At 35.3% G+C, this 21,690-nt stretch overlaps 1 protein-coding gene across 1 annotated transcript; it reads right to left on the reverse strand.

Annotated features, from left to right (window-relative positions):
• Nucleotides 1-6,200: 6,200 nt before the first annotated feature.
• On the reverse strand, nt 6,201-8,564 carry LBD25 (LOB domain-containing protein 25). Its single transcript, XM_079031573.1, has 2 exons — nt 8,321-8,564; nt 6,201-6,832 (listed from the first exon to the last, which is right to left on the reverse strand). Exon 2 carries the CDS (start codon nt 6,819-6,821, stop codon nt 6,369-6,371), a length of 453 nt encoding a protein of 150 aa, XP_078887699.1. The 5' UTR covers nt 6,822-6,832; nt 8,321-8,564; the 3' UTR covers nt 6,201-6,368.
• Between the last annotated feature and the right edge of the window lie 13,126 nt (nt 8,565-21,690).

Here is a 21,690-nt window from a genome sequence, read left to right on the forward strand (position 1 = left end):
CTCTTCAGATTGATGCAGCTACCCTTCAAGTTGCAGTCTCGGCTATCGTATCAGCTATTCTGACCCACTTTAACGCTAACAACGTGAATGTTAGCGGGATTGTTAACAATAATTCCAATCCGAGTAACAATCAAACACCGCAACGAGCAGAAAACTACCACGACACCCCGAGTTTCGAGACGAAGAGTAACAAATGGAAGTTTTGGGCTAGAAAGAATGACAAATCGCTTAGAGGGACGAACAAGAAACAACCACCAGTAACGACCTTCACAGCTGCGACATCTGTACCTCCTACTACCATCACTTCGGATATACCAGTTGTCCCTAACCTAGCCCGACAATATGCTGGAAATCTCCCAAATTGCATCAAATGTAATTATCACCACCATGGACCTTGTCGGGAGATGCAGTGCTCAAACTGCAACAAAAAGGGGCACACCAAACGTTACTGCAAGATCCTAACAAGACCGATCAACAATTCGCCCAACGCCGATGTGAACCAGATTTGCTATAGTTGTGGCAAGTTAGGGCACTACAAAAGGAACTGCCCGGAGGCAGCAAAGGCTGGCACAAACGGAATTCTACTACCGACCACCGCCGCTAGAGCCAGCCAGGGTTGCTATCATTGTGGTGAGTTTGGGCACTATAAAAGAGATTGCCTGAAAAAGGAAAGAACCCGTGTCCCCATAACTCCTAATAAACACTTCACTTCCACCACCAATGTAGGTGTTATCCATATATGTCACCAATGCGGTGAAATTGGACACCTCAAGAAGGATTGCCCGATAGCAAAGAACTCGGGTGCAGATGGGAAGATTCTTAGGATCACAACTGCAGGGGAACCTACTCCGGAATCCTCGTTAATGTAATTAAGGCGTTTCGTAGTAACAGACTTATAAACTATCCAGAACTAGTGCAACTAGGATCTTACTTTTTGCGAGATCCTGTCTTTATAGGGATGCTCGTGCTGCGTATACTTGTCTTTTGTAGTATATCTTATTCGCAGTAATGGTCTTGTTGTAAGTTTGAAGTAGTGTAACTCTGTTGATGGTTGCACGGTTGTGTTTTGTCTGTACACGTCTTATGTTCAATCTAATGTGTTTAAGTTTCTGTATGATTCCGACATTATCATACAACTAGATTCAATTTGATCGACACCATACCAGCTTCATACATACATCTCTTTATCAGTAAACGTCTTTTTAACGAAACCGTCATTTCAGAACACCGAAGTACCCATGACTAGAGTACCTCATAGTTCCTCTCCTTTCCGAAGAAATCCCCGAAGTACCACTCGTGCAGTACGTCAAGTTCAACCCAAAGATTCATACGGTTGGTCTATCGCTGAGGAATGTATACATAAGGGTAATGTATAATCAAGGTCTACAGGTTTAGAGATGATTCCACTATAACTTCTTTTTCCCTACTGGGATATGAGCTTAACGAAGAATCAGTTATTCGACTACCTTTTCAGTTTTAATTATACACGACTCGTATACACGAGATTGTGATTGTGAAAACATGTATGAATTCTAATATGAACTTCAGGACGGAGAACTGCCTAAGCCTACGAGTAATCGCATCATCATGTGAACAAACTTAGAACCCAGTACGACTCTTGTAAACAGATCGCCCTATAGTCTAAACACCTACGGAAATACCAGAACAGTACAGACAACTTAACGAACTGCACAGCGATAGAATAAGAAGACTAGGCTTCTTACCCTGGAGAACCCCTAGTCTTATTCTCCCAGAGATCGACGAATTGCATCGTATGTGCCTCGGATATCGAGGACTCCGTCAAGATTTTCATTAGAAATCGTTATCTCTGCCTCGCATAGATGAAATGGTTGAGCAAACGCAATGAAAGAATTACTTTCAGAAATGGATCGGAGATCCGAATATCACCAGTTCGAGTGTTAGGGAAGGATGTCCGGAAGACTATCTTCTGAACTCGATGCGGACACTTCAAATCCATAGTGATACCCTTCGGATAGGACCAACGCACCCATAGCTTTCATGAGCTAAATGAGTAGGATACGTCTTTCTTACTTGGATCAGTTCGTCATGTCTCCCTGTAATGACTTACTTATCTACCTTCATAGTAAGAAGAAACCCATGGAAACATTTCCTTCAGAGGAACTTTTCGCGAAGTTCTCTAGGCATGAGTTTTGAAATTTAAGACTTAAATTTCTATGACACACTGTTAGTGATGTGGGAAACTTTGAGTACTCTTACAATTTGTCAAAACCGTTGAGAATTTGTCAAAACTAGAGACGCCGACAGACATTCGCCAAATTCTAGATCTAACAGACCTACTGTCACAGTTCATCCAGAACCCCTCACAAATCATAGGAAACTGTACGACCTTGACCCGGCAAGGGATGACCCTTGACTGGGAAGTTAAACAATAAAAAGAAACCTTGGAGATTCCAAGTAAGAGACCAAGTTCTTTAGGAAGTCTCACTCTGGAAACGGCTTAATACGCTTCGTAAAGCGTGGGAAGCTAAATCCAAGATAGATAGGACCTCCGAGATTCTTGCCAGAATCGGTCCTGTATCTCGCAGACTAGATCTACTCCACGAACTCAGTAGCGTACATTCTACTCTTCGCGTCTCGATCGTGAAACCTTACCTTTCCGATAGGACTCTGGTAAGTCCACTCGTCGAGATCCACGCCTTCTTATTTGAACTGTAGTGACCCTCAACCGAGAGGTCAAGCGGACGAAGCATCGCCACCACCCATTAGTGCAGGTTCGTTGGGATACCAACCGAGAACCCGATTTCACTTAGGAGTGCTAGAACAAATCAATTAAAAAGTTTCCTCCTCATGACTCGATCATTCGTACCTACTTCCTTGTATAAATTCTAATTTCGGTACGAAATTCCCTTTAACCGGGGGATGATGTGACAACCCGAAAATTTCTAGCTTGCATTCTTCATTTCTTATCAATAATAGACTCGTTTTTCTATCTTGTAGTACCATTTAGGGTCTATTGGAGCATTATTAACGTGTTATAATCAAGGTTTGAGTGTGGAAATGGGTTAACTCAAAGTGTAGGAATCAAAAAGAGGCTAAACACTCCAACACATGGAGAGTGCGGCCACACACTTGAGTGTGCGGCCACACACATGTATTTGCGGCCTCACACCCTTCCCAACCGTACACTCCACCAATATATACCACACTTAGTCATTTTTGAACACTTCCTTCACTTCTTCAAGCATAGAACATGAAATCCTCTCAAGTATCATCCATTCTCCTTGAAGATCTTCATAAAAGGTACCAAGAACACCAAGAACACCATATGGCCGCACACATGGCAGCACACACCATCTGGCAGCACACATGGCTGCACATAGGGCCGCACACATGTGCTGGCAGCACACTAGGCCGCACACCTGGCCGCACACACACATATAGTGTGTATTTTGGCCATACACTCCTTTGTAAAGCCTTATACCCCTTCATACAATCATATATGGTTGTAACACTTCAATATAAGTGTTTACTAGTCCCTAAGGTGGTCCCAATTCATTAATTGTTGTTCATAACACTAATTATATTCATATATGTGTCAATATATGCTAAATAGGATTCGCGGGTGTACTCAAGTCACCACTTGACACTTAGCAATTCATCCAACATTGCCATCAGAACCACTCACTACAGGTGAGTTCATACCCCTTAATCAATGTTTTAAACTGTTTTTAAATGTTTTATGGGGGGAGGGGATACAAATAGAATTATGCTAATTATTATATCAATCACATGTGATTAATATGCAGCATTCAAATGATTTACTACACATTAACCGTTTTACCAAACAGGTTCTTCAAATGATTTTTCTTAAATGTTTTATATGTTTCAAAATCCTTATTAAACTGTTCATTACACACTGTATGATCTTTTTTCAAACCATTTTACTTCGACCTGTTTTTACTCCAAGTTGTTATCAAATCGTTTAACTTCAAACTGTTTTTACTTCAAACTGTTTTTACTTCAAACTGTTTTATAGATTGACATCAAGTCGATCTTTTCTTAAGATAATAATTAGGTTCAAAGGTTTTACAAAACTTATTTATGCTTTTATATTATAAATTGCATGCCTCTATATGCATAGTTATATAAGAAATGTTTAAAATACTTAGGAATGCTATCCACCCTATTTCCTTTTCGCGCTTGAGATGTGGTCTGGTGGGATATCGGGTACTCGTCCGAAGGTCGTTTAAATATTAGTTATATAACATATATACATATATAGTCTTAAAGGTCCTTCCAGTTCATCCCATTCCCTTGGGTAGCAAGGGTATACATCCATGCCTATACGTACCAGTTAGATTACTAGTAAACTACCATGCGGGTAGTTTAGGAAGATACTAGAACAATACTAGAACGCGACACCATACAATGAGTCAGTTTATTCATGAGTCAATACTTGCTAGAACATTACAGTACATTACTATACTTGCTAGATAGAGAGCATGTACACTCCAGCTAGAACATTATAGTACATCACTATACTTGCTAGATAGAGGAAGAACATACATTACAGCTAGCACACGTAGAACTTTTCCGTACATTACATATACATTACTACGTAGACATAATCGTGATCCACTGTATCGGAGCATGCCTTAAATGTCATGGCCCGAGTTATAGCCAGAATTCTCTTGTAGGGAGAGCGTGAGTTTGCGTATAGATCTATACTGGATTGACTATCCTACACCTTGCTGCTAGCTATAGCCGGACCTGCAGGTCTGCGGGTGCCAAACATCATTCCTTTTTTTACGACCATACTTATGTCGTTGTTACCAGTCAATAGCATGGTGCAATTAATTACATAATGCCTTAATATAAATCCGGTTTAAGGTAGTTAATACAGCAGTAGTTCCTATAATACAACACTACAGTACTACATTTATTTTCCCTTACATATATTTAGTGATCTTTTCACTTAAACAGTTAATATAAAAACTATATTTTGATAATGATAGTTACACTGGGGAAAATTACACACTTTTACAAGAAACGAACATTTAGAACAGTTAAGTCTCAGTAGAAGACTACCTTGAGAACAGTTAGGTCTTGGTAGAAGACACCATTATATAATAGTAGGAATCATAGGGATTTCTAGAGTTTTTCAAACGTTTACAGTTGTTTTACAAACATTTTTATACTTACAGTTCATTTACAATTTCCATACTTACAGTTCATAAACTTACAAATTCTTACATTTACAGTTCATATATATTTTCCAAACTTACAAATTATTACATACAAATTAAGACACTAAAATACTTATGATCTCATCAGCTTTAAAGCTGATACTCGCTTTCAAAATTACTTGTATCCTCAGGTCATCATAGACAGGTACAGATGCAAGGATTTGGGAAGATGGAGCTCGTTGAAGACCCATCTTTTATTTTGATTTATGCTTTAGTGTTTATCAAAATTTGACAGAACACATTTGTATAATAATTATATTATTAATGCAATGGATGATATTGTTGCTTGTTTACTACTTTACATTGTTGTGATAATAATTTGTTCTATATGTTATTAAGGTTAAATTATTTTGCCTGTTGCAAACGTATTGGTTAAATCGTAATATCATTGTTTTTTTTTTTTTATCTTGTTATATGCGAAAATAAATTGACGAGCCTGATTTTGTTTTTTCTTTTTTGGAACCATCGCCACATGATCGCTATAAATATATTGTTATTTTATTTTTAGAATTGTGAGACATACACCCGAATATAATCTTAAAATTACTTTTTAAATCTACTTTTTTCTAAATACTTGATCCTCAACACTAATGTAAAGAAAACATTTTCACCTTAGACCAAAAGCTTGTTTTTCGGCATAGATCAATATTTTTCAACTTTTAGCTGTGACATTTTTCTAGCGTGTTTCATATATAAATAAACAAATACCTATGTTAGTACCAAATCAGAAAGTTTATTGGGTCAAAAAGTTTCTGGTCGCAGCAAAAATACAAGAACGCAAATATATATATATATATATATATATATATATATATATATATATATATATATATATATATATATATATATATATATATATATATATATATATATATATACGAATAAATTAAATGAATCATAATAATCAAGAGTTTCTGAACACACAACTTTGGAATCTTAATATACATTATGCAGGATAATTAAGTACTAATATAGATGGCAACTCAAATACTTACATTATGTAATATCTAAAGAATTCAACAAAGCGATTTTTAGGGTACAAACATAATATAATATTATTAATTAACACAATTATTAAAAAAGGTTTTTGATCATTTGCATATATTCACATACAATTTCACCTACCACGATCTTCTTCCTTTAAGCGTTATAATTCCATGAATAAGAACCATAATTAGGAGGCAACACATGAGCGTTTTGTACAGAACTCCCTGAACTTTGCGATGATGGCGTTAATATATTTTGATGACTTGAAAACCGAATAAGATCTGCATTTGTTGCATCTAGTTCTTTTTGTAGTCGAAGAACTTGTCTTTGGAGTACAGAAATTGCACCAACACAACCATAAACGGGATCTTTTAGACGTGCTTCGGCTTCATAGGCTAGAGAATTGACCGCATCTTCTCTTTGATGAGGTGCAATTTCATTGAGGAGTTTACTGACGTTGCTTGCCCCAAATATTTTGTGGACATTTGCGAATTTGGTTGGATCTTCGGGTGGAAAATATGGGGAAAACACACATCCTTGGATGCATTTTCTTCTTAAGAACTTGCAGGCAGCACAAGGAGCACAAGGGTGGGTGGAAGAAGCCATATATTAATGTGCTGTATGATATGATGATATTAAATTATATATTGTGAAATTAAGTTAAGGGTATTTCACGAGTCTTAATACTAGATTAAATAACAACAAACATAAATTTAGTCATCACCCTAAGATTGAAGCTAGCTTGTGGGAATGGAACTTGGGCATCCAAACACATATTCCACATGGGATTTTCTACCATGCGCTCTAAGGTATATATAAGAATATTTAAAAAATAATTTTAAGACACCTAAGAACTATTAATTATAAGAAATATTATGATAATTAAATGTGAAATACATTAAATATGGAAAATATTTTCTGTAATTAATGAATTGTATGTTTAATTATGATAATATTTCTCATAATTAATAATTTAAATAATATTTTTTATGCATGATCTTGGGAAATATTTTAGAAAATCTCATATTTCTCTAAATTTTCGACAAATATATGTCTTTGACATAAGGGATTATGTTGGAAAAGATATTAAACTTGCATACATATGCCTCGAGTAACTATTAGTGATCAACTAATTGTTATGATTAACATGCAAATCATACATCATGGTCATGTCAAGAATAAATGAAACGAAAAGTGAAATACCATGTTATGATGATTTCTTGTTATACCCTTCCTTAAATATTGTTACAAAATAATCCTTGCAATCGACGATCAATTTTATAGTAAAAAAAATATCTTTCACATTTAAAAGTCAAAAGTAACTATGGTTTCGAATTAGCAGACTATTTTATGTCAATCTAAGGGATCAATTTTATTAATTTTCAACACAAATAAAACTCGAAATCCATATATATGTTTGATTTTATTGCCTGCATCCCCCAAGTCCAAGATTAATTTCTTACATCATGCCGAAAGATTTGACTACAAATATCAGTCCTAACTTTATGACATTTATTATTTTTTTTTCTTGAACAGGAAGAAATTTAACGTTTCTACTTCATTGTTTTTCTGTCATTACTCTGGACAAATTGCATCTTCATTTGGTCCCTTTAACCTCACGAAAAGCTGCAACAACAGATTCTTTTTGAAAGTATATATATACACAAAGATCTGTCTATTCAAACCCATTTGTCCCCCACCCTTTCTTTCTACGTACGATTCTAAAACACTAAAGTCAAAATGGTTTCCAGATCGAAGTCAGCATGAAAGCAAACAGAATCTGGTAAACCATTAGATCTACTACCATGTACAAGCAAAACACGAAGTAATTCAACCCCACGAAGATAAATCAAGAAAGAACACTACTTTTCTGTCGAATTATGAATCTTTGCATGATAGAACGATCAATTAGGGTTTTGTTCATTTATTTTTGTAAGTAACAATTTAAGTATTCCACAAAGAAAAACAAAATGGTTTTTTGTTTATACTATACTAACAAGAAAAGTAAAGAATATAAGGATGATAAAGATCATATTTCCTCCTGTTCACCTTGCTAGTGAATCTAGTGTGTGTAGTACATAAGATCTAAGAAGCTATAGAATTACCTGCTGGCTGTATGCATAGATTGCCTGAATTCCAATGGTTAGCTATTATTATAGCTAAGAGGCAGCCATTGATAACTTGGATGAAATCTTGTTTAGAAACAAAAGCAAAGTAAACCCTAGATAAACATATGAGATGGATTAACAAGAAGCCAGAAGCACAATTATATGTAGCAAAAGTGGAAATTAGGTAAAGGAGAGAGAGATATATAAAAAGAGAGAGTTTGTAATTAAAGCTATCCAGGATGTGAGTATTATACATGCCACATTTTATATTTGTCATCTCAGCACCATATAATTTTTTCTTATTCTTCAAATCACCATGCTTTAAGAAATGATCTCCAATGTCAGCTCATTTTCATAAAATACAAATAAAAAAAATACTAATTTACTAAAAAAAAAATATTTAACACGTATAATGAAAATAAAAACATTTCATTAAAAACAAAATATAAAAGTTAAATAAAAACATTTAAAATATTATGTTAGTTAGAACATAAAATTAGAAAACCACTTTATATGGTTATGAAATATGTTTTTGATAATAATCCATAGAACTTGAAAGATGAAGTTATACAAAAACTCGAATCTACATGAACCTAATATTTTGTATGTGATATTCTCTTCAACATAATAGTTACAAATCGTGCCGTTGTGTCGTTCTTTTGACACAATACGACACGGCAAGATTTTATCTAACACAAATACGACACGATACGATGTCGTGTTTTTTTAATAACAAGAAAACAACCGAATAAAAAAGACAAACACGACACGACGTGATAAATATAACATAAATTTACAATTAGTTTATTTAATTAATATTTAATCGTATATAACATGAAAAACACAACAAAAAAAATGCTAAATCGTGTCTATTTCGTGCTGAATTTTGAACATAAACACTACACGACACAACATTATGTTTTTTATACTTGATACGAACACGACACGAACACGAATTCGAATTTCAGTTTCTTTTCTATTTCGTTTCGTGTTGTTTATTTTTTTCGTATCTTGTCATTAATTGTCACCCTATGATCATTAAATATTCTCCTATTATAGAACTAATCGCATCATTGCAATTGTCATTAATCAATGTGTTCAACCATAAGAATTAACATGATTTATCTCAATATAAAATATCATCAAAATACGTATTTCGACTAATTTTTTATTATTAAAATACTAACGATTCTACATAAACTAATAGATCATAAACTCATTGAATAATCGAATGTCCATTATTCTAAATCCAGTCAATAATTAATCAAATTTGACAATATCTATCCAAAAACCTGTTTTCCATTTAATTCATTCTATGTTTACGTTGACTGGCATGAGATACAACCCCTAATTAAAAACATTAAAGGTAATCCTAAAGAATCTGGGAAACCAAAACATGCCTAACCCTAAACCAAAACATACGTAAATATTTTTGTAAACTTCGACCTTATCCTGTATCAAAATAATTTTGCTCTAAAACGTGTGTTATATTATTCAAAATTAAGAACTCACTAAAATGTAGATTTTTTTCTTGATATATTAATTATTAGTTACAATATCTAATCTCCTTTGATATGTAAGATTATACATCAGTTATTGAATTAATTAAAATTTAAATATTTAAGGTGGAGTCAGACTTAAGTCATATAATATGAGAAAGTTTGATATGTTATTCGATTCTACAAAATCCAAATATTTGTTGTAGGTCCCACACGCCGACCAAACCAATTATTCCATCCAAGATTTCAATAAGATTGTATTTAAAAGTTTCAACTTTTAAATAATTAAACTTTTATTAATTTAAGTTTTAGAAACTCTTACAACTCATTACATTTTATTCTAATAGATAAATGGTTTTTGTCACGTAACATGTCTAACATCCAATTTTCTATGGAACAAAAATTATTATTTTATCTCATCCCCTGTTTTTCATGTTCATCATTTCGCGTTTAACAAAATTTGATTTTGATTATCAATTTGTTGATAACAATATTGATTCATTCTTGAAGGGAAGTGATTTGTATTCAACATTTTTTCTCCGTACACGACAAATTATGTTTTACAGGATTGTATTAGACAACATTTTAAAGCATGAATTGTTGTGTATGGAAAAATATTGTTGTGTACGGATCAGCTCCCATTCTTGAATGAAATATTCTATTTTGAGGATAGACCAATAAATACAATTTATAAATTATACATTGATGACTACAATAAGTTCATTTTTTCATTTCGACACCAAAAGACTCAAACAAGATTTGAATCAAACATATTTATGACATTGTCATCGTGGTCACATAAACAAGAAGCGTATATTTCAGGTCCAAAAACGTGGACTTTTGGGGACAAACGAAACGGATATATATATATATATATATATATATATATATATATATATATATATATATATATATATATAGAGAGAGAGAGAGAGAGAGAGAGCTAGGTTCAAATGTTTTTAGCAACTATTGTGTGCCTAAATGCACCAATGAGAATTCAAGAAATAATAAATAATTAAATAAATCATTTAAGGGTATTTTGGACATTTTGTACTTTTAATTATGGAAATCATTTATTTGAAATCCTATAATTAAGGAAATAAGGTAAATATATTTGACCTACTTGTGTGTGGTAGAACACGTCTCTGACTTGCTCAACAGTTGTAGCCGCCTCCGACTTCATCCACTGCATCGGATTCGTCCACCATTCATCGGTGAAGTCGCAACCAGCCGATCACTATCCACCAATACTTCCACCTCCCGCCTCCATCAATGTCGTGAGTTCTCCACCAACACCGATGAAATCGATTTTCTTTTTTCTCAAAATTTTATTTTTTTAGATTCTACCAGTTGTTGAAATCGATTTCTTTCTTGGCAAAAATCGATTTGTTGAAATCAATTTTATTGCTTCTCTTCTCATTTGTGAAATCCATTGATTATTTGAAATTGATTTTTTAAGTAATACTTTCTAATTGATTTGGAATATGATTTTGTAGGATACAAAATTGTTCATCGTGGGTGTTTGTTCTTCAACAACCATCGTCCCTTCATTACTATCCCCACAGAAGTCGACATCGAACCCAAAAAAGTTTCAATCGCTGAAACACAAGCTCACATGTCATCCCTCAATCTCGTATGTAGCCTCTATTTTGGCCATCTGGTAAGTCGATTCAATGGGTTGAAAAAAACATCATCTTTCTTTTACAATTTCTCTCCAGTTTAAAGCCTCTGTTTTTGCGATTTTTGGGTTCTAATCGGTTTTTTTGTTGAATTTAAATTATATATTTTAACTCTTCTGATAGATTTCAGTTAGACCATTTATTTGTTGATAATAATATAAGTTTCTCAGGAAGTGATTTTAGTTATCCAAGTCCTTTTTTTTCTGAACACCAAGTGTTCGACTAAATGCCTAAATGAAGATTTATTTTGTAATTTGTCACTTGTCCATTAAAAACTCTTTTCTATTGTCCTAAGTGAATTGTTACTGAGTTTAGATAGTTCTTATATTTTGAGTAATGGTTTTGTTTTTACTTTTTCAAATAGTTGTTTACCTTTCAATTATGTTTGGTTCAATTATCAATTTATGTTTGTGTAAAGTGCACTAATCTTGTTTGGTTCAATTCTCACATCATATGGATATATAATTTCAATTGGCCTAATTAAAAGAATGATCATGAAATTAATTTATATTATCTCATCTCATGAAAATTGAGTAAGTAATTGTGTTGTTGATTGGTAACTTACAGCTAAACCATTGAAGGATCACAAGCAAAGAAAGTATGGGCAATATTCTGCCAGAATGTATATTATGTAGTCTTCCATATGCTATGTATATACTGATGGGGTTGATTTCATATGCCAACACAGTGAATTAATTTTGTTTGATTTCATATATCAACATAGTAAAGGCTTAATATCATATGCCAATATAGATTGGTGAAAGCTACTCATCTTGTTCTAGAAAATTGTTTAAAAAGGTAAGTAATTTGTTTGTGTATTATTTTGGTTCATTTTGTGATTTTGAATTCCAACTTATATTCTCCCTTGTTATTGTGTATTTGGAATCTAAAATTATATTAGCAGTAAATACGATACTTTTGAATATATTATAGGTATTCTGTCAGAATATACTCTGCCAAAATAAAATCTATGTATTCTGCTGCCAGAATATATTCTATGTATTCTGCCAGAATATATAAAGTGATAGTTAATTGCAAGCAACATGTTTTTAACCATTATTAGTTTTTGTTGTATTTGTGATAGGAATGGCTGGAAGAATGTGTTGAAGACCTAATAGGAATAACTTGAAGAACGAATAAAGTTCGAACATACTCACATTTTAATAATGTTGTTATTTTTTAGGAATTTTATTCATTTTTGTTAATATTCTTTTAGAATATGTATAATTATATTAAAATGTATAGACTAGCTTGTCTGTAAGAATATGTATGAATTTGTATTTAAGTTTAGATGTATAAGAATATATTAGAATGTTGTTATTTTCCAACCTTAGATTCAAGAACTTTGTTATTTTTCAATAATATTCTAATAGAATAAAATTCTGAAAGAGCATCATTCTAACTAAAAAAATATTCTGACAGAATAAAATCGGTTATGTTTACAAATTATGTTAGAATTAAAATTGAATTAATTAAAAAAATTTATACTTTAAAATTAGGAGAATTAATTATCCATAAATATCCGAAAATTTCCTTTTATAATTGTAGTTAATTGTCCAAAATACCCTTTTGCTAAAACTTTTATGATTATATGGTACATGCTACCCCATTGTAATATCATACACTCTCAAATCATGTCCATTGATGAATTCTATCCGTTGGTCCAGATTTGTGCATTCTGGCACACAATAGTTAGTAAAAACAAAATAACTTAACCCTATATATATATATATATATATATATATATATATATATATATATATATATATATATATGAATCTTGTTTGTATGGTAAGATGACAAAGACCCATTTCTCTGGTTTTAGTGAAAGGGAAAATGTTTTGTTAGGCATCATGCATACTGATTTATGCGGTCCATTTAAACAATGTTTAGATATAGTGAAAGGTATTACATTTCAAGATGACAACAGGGGCGGGGAATACAAGGGACTCCAACTCCCATCCCTATCCCCAAATTCTTATTCTAATCCACATCTTCATCTCCATCCCCACCGGGGAATATAAATGAATACCCATCCTAACCCCCAACGGGGACCGAGGATCCCTAACGGGGAATCAGAGATTTTGTTTTTTATTTTAATATAAAAACTTTTACGTAAAGAAAAACTCTAAATTTCAATTTTACCTACATAAGATTAAAAATTAAAAAAAAAACATCAAAATATTTATAGATTACATAAAAATTATAACCAAATTTTCTACCAAATTTAAATACACACATGAAAAAAATAGAAAAAAATATCAAAAGTGATACTTGAGGTAAAATATATAAACCAATGAGAATATATATATATATATATATATATATATATATATATATATATATATATATATATATATATATAAAAGGGGTTAATTAGATAAAAAGAAAAAGGAAAAGTACAATTTCAACCAAGTATTGACTAATGAGTTTGGTTACTTGGATAAACTTTTAGATATTATAAAGTATACTATAAATATATTGTTTGTAATATTTCTATATATATTAATATACATATACGGGGGTTGGTTCCAGGATTAGGGTCTAGGGGTATCCCCATCCCCACTTTTTTATTCCAGATTCCCCATCCTCGGTCAAATTGGGCATTCGCCGGCCAAAACGGGTGTGGGTTTCGGGTTCCCCATTGGGTATGGGGATTTTTGCCATCCCTAATTACATTAACTTCATAGATGATTTTAGTCATTTTGGTTATGTTTATTTGATGAAAAATAAAAATGAAGCTTTTGAAAAGTTCAAATTGTTTCAAAGTGAAGTTGAAAATTGTTGAATCATAAAAAGTGACCCTCTTGAACTCAACTACCGCAACCTTCACTCTACTACCGCAACGGTTCAGCTCCTACAACCAATTCAGCATCCGGAGTCATCAAGTCTTCAGCATCCGCAGTCTTAGTTATTTCTTTTACTTATCCTATGTAATGTACTTTATTATCCAGCATGCCTTGCACGGCTGCTTATAGAGTAGTTTATTTCTGAATCTCTATAAATAGAGACTCTTTCTTATGTATTCAAAAGGGTGAAAAGTGTGATATGAGTGTGCGAACTCTTAACTTCTTAATACACAAGATTTCTCCTTCAATCATCTCTCTTATCTTCATCAATTCTCTATCTTTCTACTCTTTTTACTCTCAAACTACCACTGGAACATAACCTCTCTTCGGAGCAAGTCTTCTAGACTTAATCACTAAACTTGATCTCACTTACTAAGTCGGAGTGAATGCATTCCTTGTTATGAATCAGTTTAAGTGTATTCTTGATATAACATCTGTTATCATTTATATTTCTTTACTTTCCGCAACTAACTATCTAACTATCTAACTATATTATTGTTGAGCTTTTAGATCCTTTGAGATTAACTCTATTCCGCAATATACTTGTTCTAACATTTGTTCAAGTGTGTCTCCAAGTTTTTCTCTCAACAATTGGTATCAGAGCCAGAGTGGTTGCTTTTTGAATATCGGAACTCTGATTTTCTCATTAAGCCTTCTATACCACTAAATCTCATTTCTAAAAAAAACAAAAACAAAAAAATGGCACAATCATTATCTCTGAATGTCTCCAATAGTGTTGGTGGTTCTAACCGAGCTCCAATACTGGTAGCAAATGAACATCATCACTGGTCACAAAGAATGGAGAGGTACTTAAGAAGACTGGGTAGAGATGTATGGCGATCTGTGGAAGAAGGACCACACGTTCCAGTCCTCACACCAGTTCAAACTGACGGCACGGCAACCAGACTAGGAGGAGGTCAACCAACTATGAGCCGTCCTACCAAGGATGATCTCAATAAAATGGAAAATGATGCTGTTGCTTTTTATGAAATTTCTTGTGGTGTCGCTCCTGACAACTTTGATATTATCATAAACTGCAAGTCAACAAAAGAGATCTGGGATGTACTCAAAAACCTGTACGAAGGCTCAGAACAAGCACAAGATAAGAAGCTCACTACCGCACTCAACGACTTCAACAACTTCAAAGCTCATGCTGGTGAAAGTTTGGAAGACTCCTTCAAGAGATTCAACCTGATAGTCACAAAGTTATCAAATGCTGGTACCATCTGCAGCAACCATGAAACCAATCTCCAGTTCCTTAATGGCTTAGGACGACATTAGACTACTGCCAAAATGATAGTCCAAGGTGACAAGAAGATTCACTCTTTATCACTCTACAAACTCTATGGAGAACTTCAAGCACAAGAATCCACTGTACTCAAAGACTGTGCTGACTTCGGAGGACCACTTGCTCTCCTAGCACAAGCTCCACCGCAGTCACCCTACTCTTCATTGTATGACACCCCACCACAGTCATACGAAGCAGATTTTGAGTATGATGATGAAGAAAAATTTCAGAAGGCTATTTCTCTAGTTAGCCAACAGTTCAACCGCATACCACCTTCTTCTTTCCGCAAGAATCAACAATTCAACAAACCTCCATTCAACCGTAACTTCGGTCCTCAGAACAACCACTCTCGATATCCTAAAGGCTCTCAGAACAATCAATCCAAGGAGGTACCGCAGTCTCCTCAGAAAAATGACTCCGGTACTCAATCAGAAGACAAGACTGATGTTGTGATTTGTCACAAATGCACTAAAGAAAATCACTTCGCGAAAGACTGTAAGGCCAATGTAGTCCAGGATAGAGCATTCTATCTTAGAATGGCTCAAGAGTTGGAAGAAAAAGAAAAGGCAAGGGCATATGTGGCTCAAGTTAAAAGAGACCATCAAGTTTGGTCATCAGGAGATGAAGAAGAGACCATCGGTAGTGTTAAGGGAAAAGGGAAAATCTGCATGCTGGCCATTGCGGATGATGATGGGTCAGCAATGTTGAACAAAAACTACTGCTACATGGCGAAAGATGGGACTCTAAGCATCGTTAAACAGGTAAAACTCATGATCCAAACTTTAAATTATAACATGCATGACTGTCAACCCTACATAGACGATCTTAATGAAACTTGTGTTTCCGTCCTTACAGACTATAACAAAGCCCTAGATGAGAAGAACATTGCGTCCCAAGAGATGTTCCATGTGAGAGGAAGACTGGATAACAAGAGACTTAAGATGGCAATGTTAGAGAGGGATCTAGAGTTAGAGAAAGATGCTAGAATGTTAAGTGAAACCCAATTAGAAATAGCTTTGAACCAGAGAGATTTAGCTCAGAGAGAGATTGTACGCTTAAATCTCTTAATTGAAAAATTGTTTAATGAAAGTGAGGCTATTGAAAATTTGGTAAATAATGGAACCGTTGACAATACATATAATTGGGGTTGGTCAAATGGGTATCCTACCGCAATGGATTCCTCACCCCCGGTTCAACAAAGACAGAGTGTATGTCCCTCGTGATAGAGAATTTCATTTTCCTGTCAATGACAAGACTTTTTCCGAAGATATCAAAACTCACTTCGGTAGATTACACAATTTGAGAAATAATTGTGTCATTGAGGAAATTGTGCTCGAGGTTTCTAGTCACACATGTGATCAAACTCCCATCAGTGGCACCACTCATTCAAATTCTCAAACTTCATCCGAAGTTGATGAAGAAATTGTTGTTGAAAACCCCGAAGTCTCAAAGGACTTTCCATCTTTGTCCTCAGATCATAGTGTTCCAAACTATAGTCAATTGTCCCAGACGTGTCCCACCGCAGTCTCATCAAAAACCTACTCTGCGGTAGTCAAATCATCTTCACCGCAGTTGAATAACAATGACTGCAACTCTTCAGTTCAAGGAACTACAACTCTTCAACCGATCTTTCAAGAATTACCTATAGAAAATTTCGAAGTAGGCCAATGCTCTCAAACTCCAGAATCCTCAAGTTCTGATGATTCTAGTCCGCATTTTCAAAATTGTTCAAAAAATCTCAGGAAACCGCAGTTGAATAACAATGACTGCGTTTCACCAAAATCTTTGGCAAAAAGAGCTTTCAAAGAAGAAATTAGATCTCGAAACAAAAGCAGACAAAGTTTTTCAAAAAATAAGAAACATGTGAGAATTCGAAAATCCAGGAGTCCAGAAAAATTTGTTTTCACAAATTACATTTCAAAAAACTCTTCTTTCATGAAAACGAACAAAAAGGAAAGTTAAATTTCAAAAGCCATTCCTGCTACTTTTGACACAACCCAAAAAGGTGTCAAATTTGTAAGAAACTACGTTTTTCAGGTCTACTCCCAAAATGACCCTAAATGGCAAGGAATTTTACCCACTCCAACACTTTTAAAATCACATCAAAACAAGTGGAAAGGAATTTTGCCAAATCCACCTAGAGAAATTCAAAGATTTCCACGTGCAAAACCTCGTTCAAAACAAACTTTTCAGAAATCAAATATCAAATCTTTCAGAACTTACCCACCTCGGACCAATTTCAAGTCCAATTCACTCCATAAACCGCTGACCAAACACAATGTCAGATTCAATGACAAACCCTCTTTTTGTAAATGTCAGTGCAGCTGTCAAAAGTTTTTATCTCATGACAAGTCAAATCAAATTCAGAAATCTCGTACTTTTCAGAAACCTTGTAATAATCCAAATCTGAACAAACACCTAGGATTAGGTCTAAAAGTTGACAAAAGACCTGTCCATGCAACCTCGGACCATGCATCATTTAAGAATACATCAATCATCCCTGGCTCCAAACTTGTTTGGATGCCTAAACTAACCGTGTAATTCTCAGGCTTTGTGCAAGGAGGAACAAGAAGAAGAATGGTTAATTGACAGTGTCTGCTCCTTGCACATGACCGGAAGGTTAGAGTACCTTCGGGATTTCAGGCCTATATGCAATGGTGGAAATGTCACGTTTGGCAACAATGCAAACGGTGTCATCCGAGGTTACGGTGTTCTCAATATGGGAAACTTTTCCATTCAGAAGGTTGCTTATGTAGAAGGTCTTAAACACAATCTCATCAGTGTTGGCCAACTATGTAAAGTAGGACATCGTGTTGAATTTGACGATCAATTCTGTTACATAATGACGAGTGATCGCAACAATTGCTTAATCAAATCTCGCTCCGAAGGCACGATGTACCCTTTGGATTTTTCTCTCATCATTGGTAAACCGCAGCTGTGTTTTCTGTCCAAAGCTGTATCCGAAGTCTGTTGGCTATGGCACTGCAAGCTAGCTCATCTCTACTTTCTCTACATCAACAACCTCGTCACAGGAGAACTAGTCTGTGGTCTTCCCATTCTCAAATTCAGAAACGATACTCTTTGTCCAGTGTGTGATTGCGGTAAACAATCAAAAGCAAGTCATCCTCTGATAATGGATTCTTCTATCTCTGAACCACTGGAGCTATTACACATTGATATTTGCGGTCCCTCAACCGTAGCTAGTCTTCACCACAAAAAGTATATACCCGTTATTGTTGATGACTACACATGCTTCACATGGGTCTTCTTTCTTAGACTCAAATCAGAGACACCGCAGATCTTCATTAACTTCATCAAAGAAATCGAACTTCAAATCAAGTTTCCAGTCAGACGCATCCACAGTGACAATGGAACTGAGTTCACTAATCATCTTCTGAACAGTTTCCTAGTTTCCAAAGGCATCTCTCACAATTTTTCAGCACCCTATACACCGCAACAAAATGGTGTAGTAGAAAGAAGGAACCGCACACTCGTTGAAGCAGCCAGATCCATGCTTAACTTCGCCCAACTTCCTCTCTACTTCTGGGCCGAAGCAGTAGCAACCGCATGCTTTGTTCAAAACCGAAGTATCGTATGCAAGCGTCTCAATAAAACACCATATGAAGGTCTCAACAATCGCAAACCCAATGTTCGTTTCTTTCATATCTTTGGATGTGGATGCTTCGTGATCAACAAAAGAGACCAACTCAACAAGTTTGCACCAAAGTCTGATGAAGGTATCTTCCTTGGTTATTCTACTAACAAGGTTGCATATCGTGTGTTCATCAGAAGAACAAGGTTGATCATCGAAAGCTTTGATGTGAAATTTGATAAATCTTACATCCGCAGTGCACCTCCATCCACCGAAACCACTGCAATCATGGAAAGTGACATTCCAGCCACTTCCGGACCTCTGAATCTAGTTGAAATCAACTATGATTATCTGTTTGATCCCATTGAAACGGCGAAACTATCCGAAGTCCTAGTGTCACCCGCAGCTCAACAACAACATGCCGACATATTTGGACCATCTCTATCTGAAGTAGTGTCGCTCAATACTTCCACCTCTCCGGTTGAGGGGGAAAGCTCTACTCCGGATCATTTTGCAACCGTTGAGGTTCCAGTACCTGATGTTGCTTACATTCCTGCCTAAAGTGAAGCTCCACCATCAAACGAACCTTCAGAGGACTCAGATGATGAATTCATAGAGAATATTGACACTAGATCCGATCATAGAATTGTCACTCTCCCATCTGCATTCTAGGGGGAACCTTCTGAGGTTCCAGAGGGACTCCCATCCGCAATCCAGGAGGAACCTCAACCTCTGCCAATTCCTCAAGTAAATTCTGCTCCAATAGATCAAGATGATTCAGCAGGATGCTTTCAAGTCCAGGGGAAACTGCCTTCCCCAACCGCAGATTCCTCTGACATCCAAGATATCCCTTCTACCGCAGCTGTTGATCATCTGATGCCAAGAATTCATGTATGGACAAGAGACCACCCACCAGGTCAAATTATTGGCAACCCATCCGCAGGTATCCAGACTTGGTCTTCCAAGGACTTATCTGACCACTGCCATTATGCAGCATTTATGTCTACGGTTGAACCTAAAACGATCAAAGAAGCATTGCTTGAACCAAACTGGATAGGCGTAATGCAAGAAGAATTAGAAGAATTTGAAAGAAAAAAAGTATGGCAACTTGTTCCTCTTCCACAAGGTCATACTATTGTTGGTACAAGATGGGTTTTCAAGACCAAGCTAGACGAATCTGGCTCAGTCATCAGAAACAAGGCAAGACTTGTTGCCAAGGGCTACAGTCAACTAGAAGGCATTGACTACGATGAAATGTATGCTCCGGTAGCACGCATGGAATCCATACGGATCTTTCTAGCATACGCAGCCCACAAAAATGTCAAGGTACACCAAATGGACGTTAAGAGTTCTTTCCTCAATGGTGAACTAAAAGAAGAGGTTTATTTTCAGCAACCTCCAGGCTTTGAAAATGTTGAATTTCCAGACCACTGCTATAAGCTTGAAAAAGCAGTCTATGGTCTGAAACAAGCCCCAAGAGCTTGGTATGAGACACTCTCTTAATTTCTTGTCTCATCCGGGTACAAAAGAGGAATGATTGATCCCACATTATTTAGAAAAGCAAATGGTGACCATCTTATGTTGGTACAAATATATGTGGATGATATCATCTTCAGATCGACTGATCAAGGCATGGTAGATGAATTTACTAAGCTCATGACTAACAAATTCAAAATGAGCATGAATAGAGAGATTAATTTCTTTCTAGGTCTTCAAGTTAAACAAATTCAGCAAGGAATTTTCATTCATCAAGAAAAATACACCACAGAACTTCTGAAGAAATATTCAATGGACAACTGCTCTTCTGCTAAGGTCCCTATGGCCTTCGGTTATAAGATCTCTGCTGATCCCTCTGGTGAATCTGTGGATCACAAGACTTATAGAGGTATCATTGGTTCGCTGATGTACCTCACCGCAAGCAGACCTGACATTGTCTTCGCAACTGGTGTATGTGCAAGATACCAGGCTAATCCAAAAGTGTCTTACATGACCGCAGCCAAACAAATTTTTCGATATCTTAAAGGAAGCAAATCTATGGGCTTATGGTATCCCGCAGGCAATGACTTCAGTCTTCAAGCCTTCACCGATGCGGATCATGCAGGTTGTAAGCTCGATAGAAAAAGTACATCAGGTGGATGCGAATTCCTAGGAGGAAGACTTGTAAGTTGGTCCTCAAGAATACAAACATGTGTATCCCTATCTACTGCAGAAGCAGAATATGTGGCCGCAACCAGCTGTTGTTCCCAAGTTCTTTGGATGAAGACACAATTGCTAGACTACGGGTACAGAATGCCGTGGATACCAATTTACTGTGATTCTGAAAGTGCTAATACGATCTCTCATAATCCTATTCAGCACTCCAAGACAAAACATATTGAGTTACGGTATCATTTCATCAAAGATCATATTCTGAAAGGTAATATTAAACTCATCTTTGTTCCTACTCATGAAGAGATTACT

Source organism: Lactuca serriola, chromosome 3 (genome assembly GCF_051521515.1).
Source record: "Lactuca serriola cultivar US96UC23 chromosome 3, Lser_US96UC23_V15, whole genome shotgun sequence".
Lineage (NCBI taxonomy): Eukaryota > Viridiplantae > Streptophyta > Magnoliopsida > Asterales > Asteraceae > Lactuca > Lactuca serriola.